At 31.2% G+C, this 12,629-nt stretch overlaps 2 protein-coding genes and 1 long non-coding RNA gene across 3 annotated transcripts; all 3 read right to left on the reverse strand.

Moving 5' to 3' along the window:
- Positions 1–368: 368 nt before the first annotated feature.
- LOC132287027 (uncharacterized) lies at positions 369–788 on the reverse strand. The gene is made up of 2 exons (XR_009472913.1): positions 742–788; positions 369–619 (listed from the first exon to the last, which is right to left on the reverse strand). It is a non-coding gene; the product is annotated as an uncharacterized LOC132287027 (long non-coding RNA).
- A 384-nt stretch (positions 789–1,172) lies between these two features.
- Positions 1,173–1,846, reverse strand: LOC132286406 (protein ALP1-like). Its single transcript, XM_059788738.1, has one exon. It carries the CDS (start codon positions 1,806–1,808, stop codon positions 1,263–1,265), a length of 546 nt encoding a protein of 181 aa, XP_059644721.1. The 5' UTR covers positions 1,809–1,846; the 3' UTR covers positions 1,173–1,262.
- Positions 1,847–2,635: 789 nt separating this feature from the next.
- On the reverse strand, positions 2,636–3,481 carry LOC132281962 (uncharacterized). The gene is made up of 2 exons (XM_059783608.1): positions 3,110–3,481; positions 2,636–3,022 (listed from the first exon to the last, which is right to left on the reverse strand). Exons 1-2 carry the CDS (start codon positions 3,479–3,481, stop codon positions 2,636–2,638), a joined length of 759 nt encoding a protein of 252 aa, XP_059639591.1.
- Between the last annotated feature and the right edge of the window lie 9,148 nt (positions 3,482–12,629).

Genomic DNA, 12,629 nt, shown 5'->3' on the forward strand with positions numbered 1-12,629 from the left:
ACCTATTTACAAGTTATTTGCAATATCCTACTTCAAATTTATTATCATTATACCTGTATAGTCCAATTCAATATTAAAAATAAATAATCTCTAGTCACATTTTACTATACTACATAAGAGTCAACATTTGTAAAAAAATTTGCAATAACCTATTTACAAGTTCTTTGCAATAACCTGCTTCAATTTTATTATCATTATACCTGTATAGTCGAACTCAATATTAAAAATAAATAATCTCTAGTCACATTTTATTATACTACATGAGAGTCAACATTTGTAAAAAAAATTTGCAATAACCTATTTACAAGTTCTTTGCAATAACCTGCTTCAATTTTATTATCCTGATACCTGTATAGTCCAACACAACATTAAAATAAAAACAAACTCAATTGAAAGCATAATTGAAATAGAGTGTATAACATTTACAAGTCCTGAAATATTCAACCAACAAATTAAACACGTTTAAGTTGTACATAAAATGTTTGGAACAAAGCATTAACAATACGTAGTTGTCACTAAAAATTAATAAGAAGTTCATAAAGTGGATAACAATGGCAACGACACATCATCTTCATAACAGCACATGTGGCCTTCAAGAGAGCATCAACACACTTCATATCTGCAATAATAGCATTTAAGTTGAATTATATATCTGCAAAAAATATTTATATTACATATATATATTGCAAGCTCACAATAGCAACAAATATATTACATATAAAAGAAAAAATATACCATCACCTTCAGAAGGATCAAGAGTGCTGAAGAGAATTCCAAATCTAATCAGCAATAGTATTACGCAATTGATCCATTTCTTGAAGCTGAGCCGAAGGCACATGCTCAACAATCTCATCATCTTCACCATCACTTTGAAGAGGATCATTACCATCAAATATGTCATCAGGCTGATGCTGATTTTTGATAAAATTATGTAATGTGCAACAAGCCATTACAATCAATACTTGTGTTGAAAACTTATAAGGAGGCATTGCCCTCAAAACAGCGAATCTCATCTTCAATAACCCAAAGCATCGCTCAATTATATTTCTCAAAGATGAATGCCTATGATTGAACACTTCCTCTCGACCACGAGGTTGTCTAGTCCTACGGTATTTCTGAAAGTGGTAAGTATGACCTCGAAATGGGGCCAAATAACCAGACTTATTGGCATACCCTGAGTCCACCAAATAATACTTACCTGCCATGTTTAGAATACATAAAGATATATACAGTATGATAAACTAACCATATATTAAGTGAATTTATAAAAAAATATTACCTGCTGGTGGAGCTGGAAAGTTCATTGCCTCATTTTCAGTACACTCATTTAGGATTCTCGAATCATTAGCTGAGCCTTCCCACCCAGCTAGCACATATGTGAACCTCATGTCAAAGTCACATACAGCCATTACATTTTGTGTGGTATAACCCTTTCTACCACGAAATGGAAGTTGTGTACTTGCTGGCAGAGTTGCAGGAATGTGGGTTCCATCTATAGCTCCCACACAATGCCTGAAGTAAGGGTAAAACCTAGAAGACTCTCTAATCTTATTCGGAATCACAGAAAAATTAGGAGGGGTAATGATATGGGTGCCCAACTGACATACTGCATGCAACACAGCATGGAAGTGTCTAGAAATGGTTTCAGTGGAGTGTTGAAATCTCTCTGCTACAACACGATTCCTTTGATTATGAGATAAAGTGAGCAAAAAGATTGCCACTTGTTCATAAACAGTTAAAAATTTAGAATCCTTCAGCCCTATACCTTTCAGGGTATTACACAATATTCTAAAAACTTCAGGGTACATCCTAAAATTTTCATAACATCTTTCTCTATGGCCGTTTAAAATCTCCATAACATATGTTTCCCCTTGTAAAATAGAATCCCTACAACGCTTCTTTTGATAGAAGTTCTGCTCTTCTAAAAGAGCAGCAAATATTAAGACACTCTCATTATCCTCCTCATCGTCAGATAATTGAATTATTCTTCTTATATTGCTCCACACATCCATTGCCTTATTTAAAGATTTAATACAAGCAAAACATTTAAGTTAATAAGCAAATCAATTAAATAATAAACAAAACATTTAAATAATAAAACAAACATTTAAATAATGGTATTAAAGTATTTGAGTACTAACAGGCATCCAAGAAATAAAAGTATTTAAGTTACTATAGCCATCCAAATGTGAGATAATAAAAGTATTTAAGTTATTACAGCAATCCAGATGTGAGATAATAAAAATATTTAAGTTATTAGAGTAATCCAAATGTGAGATAATAAAAATATTTAAGTTATTACAGTTATCCAGATGTGAGATAATAAAAATATTTAAGTTATTACAGTCATCCAAATGTGAGATAATAAAAATATTTAAGTTATTACAGTCATCCAAATGTGAGATAATAATAAGTTAAACGATGACACAAAACACAATCATCCATAAAGAAAAACTCAAACATTCAGTGCCCAACCAATTCTTACATCTTCAGGTGCCGAAAGAAAAAATTTCTGCCACTTCTCAGAATCATGTAATAACTTCGATACCTTAGCGAATTGGGCCATCTCAAATCCAGGTATTTTTTGTAAAAGGAGCATGGAGGCGTCAAACATTTCATAATCTCTATCCTTTTTTTAGGGAGAGAGAACTTCATCATCTCCTTTCTCACATGAAGCTACACGAGTAGAAGTAGAAGATGCTTTAGCCGCTTTCTCTGTTGCAGCTTCCATTCTCTCAGCTCTCCTCTCAGAATTCTCATTCATGTTTGACAAGAGTGCAGCTATACCAGGAGATAAAGCATCTCTTTTGGCTTTCTTACCTTTACGTAAAGGTGGGGGACTGACCTCACAACCCTCTTCCTCATCATCGTCATCATTGGGAGTGGGCAAAATAATTGTGGGTGGTGCTGTAGTGGATGGGTGGGCATGCATCCCTCTTGCATATGTGTCCCCAAATATAGTCGACATCTTGTCAAAATGCTTACATCCATACTTTTTATACTTATTTGCATTCGTAACAACCTACAAATTTTGTTACAATATTAACCACATAACCAATAATATATAAGATTTTATTATTTATTTATGACTAATAATTAAATTACTAACCTTGCACAACCTGTCCCATCTCTCTTCCTCAATTATAACCATGCCCGTCTCATGGTTATATCCCACGCCAGTCTCCGATAATAATTTCTTAAACTCAGTATAAATTTTCCTCAAACCATTAAACTTATTCCAAAGTTGGGTTAAACCAAATTTTCTCCCCGTTTGAACATTCATTTGTTTGACTAAATTACTCCAACCACTTTTACTAAATGTTGTGCCACTACGATTATTAGCCTTAACTTCTTCCACCATAATATTCACGAACTTTTCAATGAGTGACTCATCCCATAACAATTTTCCATCGTTCGTAACTTCAACCACTTCTTCAACTGTGAGAGAATCACCGCATTGTTCCACATTCTCAACATTCATATTCATCTAACATATTAATAACAACACTATAATTAATAACAAAAAAAAATAATATTAAACTAGGAAAAACTATTGATGGTATTAAAGTTACTCTATCACAACTACTGATTCATGAATGTTTATACTATTAGAATATGTTTATTCCCCTTTTATACATTTGCTAGAAAGAGCTTATGATTTTAGGTTTTACTTAGTTCCTAGGAAACGTACATATAGTTAATATGGCATAAGTGCTGGAGAAGTTCACACATTTAATAAAGAATACTGAATCAAAATATAAAAAATAAAGAAACACAATTTCAACTATGGGTAATCAAGAACAACACAAAACATTAGTGGTAAACTAAACAGAATTATATCATGACACTAAGCAATAGATACAATCTAACTACACAGAAATAAAAAGATGAAAATGAGTGTAATTTATGCTTAAAAATTAAAAAATAACAGGTGCATAACAATAGGAATCGAAACAGTTCTCCAAGCCAAACCTTATCTAGATAACCCACTTAGTTAAAATAACACATACTCCTGAACAAAAAGATTAGATGAATATAAATCACTATTCTCATAAGTGTTTTTTTTAAACTAATTTCTATTTTTCATAGTAAGGGTGTACAAGTGTACAACATGGAAGATAAAATTAAAGAAAATAATACAATAATTTATTATACCATATATACTATACTTACTGTATGTTATGTACACATCAAGTTTTGAGTATTTACCTTTGAAAATTTTACAAAATCAACCTCTTCAAACCCAAACGATTCCGAACCTGAAATTACAAAAAAAATTATTCAATATTCTACATGCAATTCAATAAACACGCATATATCATCTAGTATTCAAATTTTCGATAAATACTTATGTTCTTAAACAATTACAAAGCTAACCATTTTCATCTTTAAAGTTAACCATTGATCTTGAATTTGAACCAAAGACAAAAGGTGACTATAACAAGACCATCTTGCAATCAATCATAAAAAATTATATCAAAGTCATGAATTCTCTCTTCCCAAATTGGTAAATGAATTCTTCCTCACACAATTGGCACCCACAGAGTGTCACATATTTGTGATTTAGGCTGATTTCATTACCCACATAAAATTACTTTATGACAAGTGAGAAATTAGGCAGAAAGTTTAATAAGGTATTAATATGCTGCATCTATATATTGTATATTGGAAATAAAGAAAACCACAATTAGAGAGAAATTGTGAAAGTATTTTGGCCCAATACCATTCATAATTAAAAAAAAAAAAATCCACACACCATATGAACCCCCCAAATAGAAATTATAGAGCAAAATTAGCACAAATCAATCTTTATGCAGCATTCAATCTTTATACAGCAAACTAGTTATCCAAACACAAACAAACAAATTCACCAATAAGATTTCCATCAAAACTAGAATGATTAAAAGAGGAAAAGGAAGAAAAAAACAAAAAAAAAAAGTGATTCAAAAAGTTCTCTAATTAGATAAACTAAAACCCCAAAAATATTATAGGAAACTTCAAAGACAGAAACATAGCAAAATTCTGTAAATGAAATGTAAATGTGTTATAAATGAAATGAAATTTAATTATAACACACCAAATAACATATTACCATTTGCTTAGAGAAAATTATATATTCAACATATTTCAGCTTCCAACACGAACAAAAAACATAGAAAAAGGAAGAAGAAAATCAATTACTGGTCTCATAAAATACTGCAGTGAATTTAAAAATTCTCTTAATTAGATAAATTAAGACCATCTTTAAAAAATTATAAGAAAAATTCAACGGCACAAATACACCTAAATGAAAAAATAATAGTTAATTACACTATAAATATGCATAACTCATCTATATATGTGTGCAAAAAAATTAGAGAAGAGAATTCATATAAAGTAATTACGTGATTTATTCTCATTAAAAATGAAATATTTGATTAATTATCATACAAATTAATGTGCATAAAAAATATGTATGCAGATGGATACACTTTGTAGAGTGAAAAATCTTTCATTCATTATTCATTAAATAAGTTTATAATGACTAGGAATTTAGATAGACTAACAGCCTTTAATTATATTAAAAAATGTTACAAACTAATTAGTATATATATATATATATATATATATTACCAATAATTAGTATATATTATATTAGTTAAAACATAAGAAATAAAATTTCTATTGACATTTTATATAGTAGTATAGAGAGATATGGTATTGATGTACCTAAAATTGTCGGAATTTTTTTTCTCTCTAAAATTGTTGGAATGACTAAAGAAAATTATAAGAATATTTTCTAATTTGCATCCATAAATTGTTATGACCATTAGAAGAAAAAATGAAAAAGTTCAAAATAATAAAATGTGAATTGTAAAAATATTACAGTGTTCAATATTCACATTACCTTTTCTTTATGAGAAATTAAGAACCGACCACTGCAATTCCTATATTCGTTACAACCATTTTTAAAGCTTTATTGCAATTTAAGTTCAGTTTTTATGAGACTGTAGATTAATGTATATGTAAAATTGTATATTGCCATTCCCTTTATTAATTAGATGAAATAAACTCTCTGATCCTTTCATTTTCTTTAAACTTACAAAACCAAGAATCATTTTCTTTAAACTTACAAAACCAAGAATCATTTTCCAAAGCTTTACATATTTCTTCAACATTTTCCTCTGTAAGTGGCCTACTCTTATATTGTATTTTGTTCTAATTTATTAATTTATCAGTTTTGGGGTCCTCAATAGAACTGTTTCTGGATCTTTATTACTTGTTAGTAGTCCACCTTGTATATAGCACTGAGAGTTGAATTTTGTAAGTGCGTGTATATATACATTAATATATATATATATATAAATATAGACATATTCTTACATCTAATCAAAGGAAGATCTGAACAGAATGCAAAAAAAAAAAAAATTAAATAAAAAGAAAAAAAGAAAATCACAGAAGATCTGGATCTAGGAAGGCAGTGAAAAATTTAGGGCTTTAGGTCAACTTCTAAAGATGAGATGAGATAGGGAAAATCACTGAATATAGTTCTTATGGAGTACATGAGAAGCACAGTTTTCTTGTTTCACAACTAAATCGAAGACACAGTCTTTAAAGAGGAGAGAAATAGAAGAAAGAGTACTCACCACAATTCGTGCTTTCGATTTTGTGCTTGTTAATGACTTCGTGCTTGCGATTCCCTTTCGTCGCCTCCTAAATCGTCTTCTCTAGGGTTTCAGATTCCCTTTCGCCTCCCAAATCGTCTCCCAAATCGCTTCTCTAGGTTTCAGAGGAGAGAGAAAAGATCAGGCCAAAATGTTGCAGACGACGTTTTAAAGTTACTTCCTCCGCTACAGTTCAAGACCCAACTTACTTCAAGCGCTACAGTTCTTTTTATTGGGCTACAGTTCAGAAACAACAAAAAACACCGAAATGGTGTTTCAGTTTTGGGCCAAAATTGTTCACTATTTAAAACAATATTTTTGTACTGTTTAAAACATAACAAGGGCTACCAAACATGTTTTTGGGCCTGAAATGGAGCCCTGCAACAAAAACACCAAAGTAAAATACATAACAAAGAGGCCCTTAATTTGTCTTTAATTGACTATTAAGCTTGGATATTAGTAGGAAATGACCTTTGAAGCTAATCCTTGTATCTCTTCAGACAACGAGGTTTGTGAATTAGATTTTGTATCATTAGGTTACTAATGGATGTATCATGATTTGTATTTGAGAATAAGCTTATATGAAATCTAGGGTTTTGGTTTGAGCTTACTTTATTTGCTATATATGTCTCTTACTCCTGATCGATCTGAATTCAAGTGGAAAGATCACGATGAAGGAGATAATTCAGTTCAATTTTTGTCTGACATTTCACATATGGAAAACCCTAAGATCCCTTTTCACAATTTGACAGCAAAAACTTTAACTGTATTCATTTCATAATTAGGGCTTTGATCACCCTTTGTTTCCAGAAATCATCATTTCCTTAATTTTTCTGTTAAATCTTTTGTACTGTTGTCTTGAATCTTGATGTGATCATATTTACCTTAACTCAATTTTAGAACTAGTTCATTTTTGTTGTTTTTTGTATAGTTCAAATGATAGCTTTCAGAAATCATAATGCTGATACAAATGCTTCAACTTCAAAAATTTAATCTTTTTATTCAAGGAACTACATCCTGTTATAGTTTTTTATTTTTTAAAAAAACTTGATAATATATGAAAGTTAATATTGATGTATATATGGGGAAAAGAAGGGTATTCTTGAACATTTGAGTTAACAAATTAGGGGTAGTTTTGTAATTGTGTATATGTAAATGAAGTTAAAGATGTCAATTTACATATTGGAAGGGTAAAATTGACCTTCTAACAATTTTATCATGCTGACATAAGCCAAGACCGTTAGTTGTTTAACGGAGGGGGTAACTTGATACGTATAATCAAAGGTTAGGGGGTGTGTGTGGAATATTAAAATTTAGAGGGGATGTAAGTGAGATATGGTCAAAGGTCAGGGGACGTAAATGAAATTAACCCTAAATATTTTTAGATATTCTTTTATGTGTGTTCTAGAACTAAATTATGTCAACAATTAGATAAGAAATATGTAAAATGATTGCATGGTTGCTCTATAAGTAGAGGTGGGAGTTAATTTGTAAAACATTGCCTACCTCACCATGGGTAACGTAGTTTATTCACCATCAAATATTATATTTTTAGTAGGGGAGACCATATCTCTATTTATGCTAAAAATGGTTAATTAAAAACAATAACAATATGTAATATATCCAATTGAACTTACCACTGTAGGTAAGCAATAAACGTGGGAACTAATACCAAAATCCACGAAAGCCACACGATTATCATCGAGTTAAGTATTGTTGCCCCTTTAATATGGAATTTTTTTTAGTCCGATAGAAAACGATTTTATTTCATAATTTTCCCTACTTTATCTATATTTAGCTGTATTTGATCAAATTTTAGGATGACCTTGTTATTTATTTAATCCTGTTTTAGTGTTTTGTGATGACATTTTCCCTACTTTATCTGATGTTTCGTCATTTTAATTGTAGGAAATTGAAATAAGGTCCCTAATTTATTTTCTTGACTAGCTAGGGAGGCCAAAGTGGTTACTTAACATAGCATAGTGGGTCTCTATGTGATAGTTCCATAGAAGGGTATTTGGACACATGTCCCCTATATACAACACCATGACACGTTTACATCAACCACCCATCACTTGAAGTTGGGTTTTACTTTGTGCTCGTGGAATGACAGAAAAAGGGAGAGTCCTCACCCATGAGTTTAGAGAAAGAAAAAGAGGAAGAGAAGGAACAACGGCTCTCATCATCATAATTTCATTATCTATTGCTAGAGTTCATCTAACATTAGACCCTAAGGATAGGGTGAGGGTTGTTATAACGTGGACCAGAGACTTTCAAGAGTCACCAATCCTTGTACTAATTCAGGTTAACGCTTAGTTTCGGAGTTTTGATAGGTTTATGGCCATTAGAACTTTAAAATGCGTTGTGTCTTAGAAGGATATTGAATCTACTACATATAACACTTGTCCCATCCATATCTAGGTGATATGAAATTCTGCATCTGTAACTCGCCCAGTGTAATAGCCCACTAGTATCACCTACACATGCTCAGACACACCCGTCCACAAGATCGCCACAATCACCCCATTTGGGGCCCAACATTCTCGTTGGCCACACTTCTGACTGGGTCAGACTCTGATACCATTTACAAACATTTGAGAATTTGAAAATTTTGAAACTCAATTTGTTTATATTTTATAAAATTCACCAAGCAAAAAATGTAACCTTATTATAGAGTTTCCACGCCCGATATCCATTGTCCAAAACTCATCATTTCTTTATCTTCTTGGTTGAAACGTATTTATTTGAAAGACAAATTTAAAAAAGAAAAATTGATCTTATTAATTTTTAGCAACAATGTTATAAAAATAAAAATAAATGAAATGTTTGATGTAATTAATTTTTAGTAACCATGTTATATAAATGATTATTTTTTTTTCAATGTAAGTTCTTAAGGTTGATTTGGTCCTTTGTTCAGCACACAGTAAGGTTTTATATCCAACCTTCTAGCTGGAAGGACTTAATTGCATGGTGAGTGTGATACCTCCTAATTTCGGAATACAGGTTGATCAAGTCCGCGCACAAAATTAGGGGAATATCAAAACAATTAAAGTATTTAAACAAGCACGGATTACAAAAACAATTAAAAAGAATAAATGATTCGCTGAAGAAAAACTAATAAATAAAAATTAATTAATGATTCTCCAACAATTACAACTCGGGAATCCCATAACTCAAGGACCCCTTAAAACATTATCCAATAATCTAATACTACTTAAAAAATACACAAGATGAATAGATGAATGACAGTCTCCCAGCTGTGGATCCTCAACCTCGAGACTGGAACCTCTAATAACCTGAAAAATAAATCGTGGGTTAAACCCTACAAGCAAGTTCTCTCTACCAGACCTCTGAAAACCGATAAGTAGATCATCTCTGATCAAAACCAACCCTAATAAAGTTTTAACCTTAATATATCATGATATACATATATGTATAACCAATTATATATAGTATAACAATAATATCTAGAACTAAGTGCATTAATTCCAAAACCATTATCAAAGATTAAATAATTCACACCTAGTCCAATCCAATTTTCTTTTTAAAGAAACTCCTCTAATCTTAATTCTATCGTAGATAGCAATTTAATAATTTAACAATAACATATAATTAAAGGAACATTATATTTAATTCCAAAACCAATAATGATTTTAAGTATTTAAATCACACAGCTAATATTTAGGCTCTGACAAATCATCCATGTCACCACCAGTATTATTTTATTAATATGTATAAAATAATACATTAACCTGTAAATACTAGATTATTCTAGTTTAAGAATATTTAATCTTAATCCAATTTATCCATGTAATAACCATAGATGATATATTTTAATCATCTAACACATAGCAGTATAATTACACTTTGACAAATCAACCATGCCATTATAAATATATTTATTTATATATTGGCAATTCAACTATGCCTCCTTTAAGTATATTTATTTATACATTTGGCAATTCAACCATGCCTCCATAAGTATATTTATTTATGCATTGGTAATTCAACCATGCCTCCATATATGTATATTTACACATTGACAATTCAACCATGCCTCCACAAACATATATATTTATATTTTTAAACTAGCAACTCATACATACATGCTTCTTATGTATGTATTTTATTCATACAAATATTTAGGCAATATATTTGCGCTTATGGCAACTTATCCATGCCTACAATTCAACCATGTACCAACTTTAGACTCAACGATAGCTAATTCATACATATACCTCTCGTGCAGATTATAAGCATATCACTAATTTAATAACCAGTCAATCCAGATATATATATTAAATAAGAATAATAATAATAATCATCTTAAATAATATATACCTATCCACATATATTATTTAATATAATTATATGTACAACACCTCCCATAATCAACCTTGATTATTTTAAAATCATATATATCCACATATATATCTATATATATACACACACACACACGCGCGCGTCCTTCCATATCCAATTAATGAATTAATTACAATTACACCAATTAAATGCAACTAAATATTGTAGTAGCATCATACAGCGCTAAAACATCTTAAATAAATCCTTTAACGATTAATTTCAACATTAACAATTTTGAAACCAATCACCGGACCCCACAGAAGCTTTCTGGGACTTCACACGTATCTCCACGCGCCCTCACGCGCCTAGAACACTTACACGTGCTTCCACGCGCTTCCCTTAAGTGGCAGGCGCACTCACGCGCCTGCACGCGCTCCCACGCGCCACCACACGCTCCCACACTTTCTGCACGCGCTTCCACGTGCCATCATTCACTGGCAGGCGCGTCCACGAACTTGCACGCGCCCTCACGCGCCTGATGTACTCTCGGCGTGTGCTGGCTTGCTCTGGTTGGCTGCTTCTCTAAGCTCTGGTGAACCGCGCCGCATAGGATCCTAATCCTATTGACCAGACCTCATCAAGGGTTTAAAAACCCACATGTACTATAACTCCATGTACTGAGATACACCGTATCAGCTCTCCATTGACTTGACTACATCAAGCGCCTAGATTAGTGGTGCACTGAAGCTCCATGTGCCGAATCACACCTGATCAATCTCCTTTAGTATAACTAATCTAATGGCCCTGATTGGCGCGTACATCCATCTATCCTACACCGCGCCACACAAGATTAAACTCCTATGATGATACGCCGAATGCTACAGAATCCTCCAGTGTATAAAATATAAATATTATATACAATAATTGACCAGAATAATTTTACAAATATTATAATAATATCAGAAAAATATAAAACAAGTCCCGAAAAATCCTAGAAAATTTCCAGAAAATACCAAAAACTCTAGAAACCATAATTAACCCTATTAGGTCAAAGATCAATCTACAAATTGTTTTTAAAAATATATACAACACTTATATATACAATTTAAAATCTAATAATCCAAAAATAAAAATATAATAATTTATCCTTTTAGTTATTCCGATCTAACCATGATTTTAAACAAATAAATTTAGTCTAAAATTCTGATACTCAAGGTGATAAACTTATGGGTTCTAAAGGGAGAGTTAGACAAGAACTTGCCTAAAGATCTTGAAACGAAACCGATGCTTCAAGTTTTGATCGTCTTTTTGAATTCCGGCATCCTCTTTCTCCGATCCGGCCTCCTCTTTGTCGGCCTCCTCTTCTTCTTCACTCTCTGCTTCTTTTTTTTTTTTTTCTAACGTGAAAAACCTTTTTAATAAATTAATCCTATGTGTATATATAACCACGTTAATACCATAATCCTTTTCCAATTATGATTACCATATAAAAGAAATAATATTTATCTTTTAAATTATATATATACACACATATATTCTAAGATATATATGTATATTACCTTACATATATAATCATTAGTTAAATAAATTATATATACCTATATATATCAATATATATACATACTGACATATATACCCCTCCATAATAATTATTAATTATTTATTTTTATATACATATAATTA

Source organism: Cornus florida, unplaced genomic scaffold, assembly GCF_030987335.1.
Source record: "Cornus florida cultivar Cherokee Brave unplaced genomic scaffold, ASM3098733v1 CherokeeBrave_3.0.0_Hap2_Chr11, whole genome shotgun sequence".
NCBI lineage: Eukaryota > Viridiplantae > Streptophyta > Magnoliopsida > Cornales > Cornaceae > Cornus > Cornus florida.

Bases quoted from the DNA above. Each gene is read 5' to 3' on its own strand.
- LOC132286406 (XM_059788738.1), bottom strand. From the start codon at position 1,808: ATGTACCCTGAAGTTTTTAGAATATTGTGTAATACCCTGAAAGGTATA.
- LOC132281962 (XM_059783608.1), bottom strand. From the start codon at position 3,481: ATGAATGTTGAGAATGTGGAACAATGCGGTGATTCTCTCACAGTTGAA. The intron at 3,023-3,109 runs GTTAGTAATTTA...CAAAATTTGTAG, and splicing joins GATGGGACAGGTTGTGCAAG to GTTGTTACGAATGCAAATAA.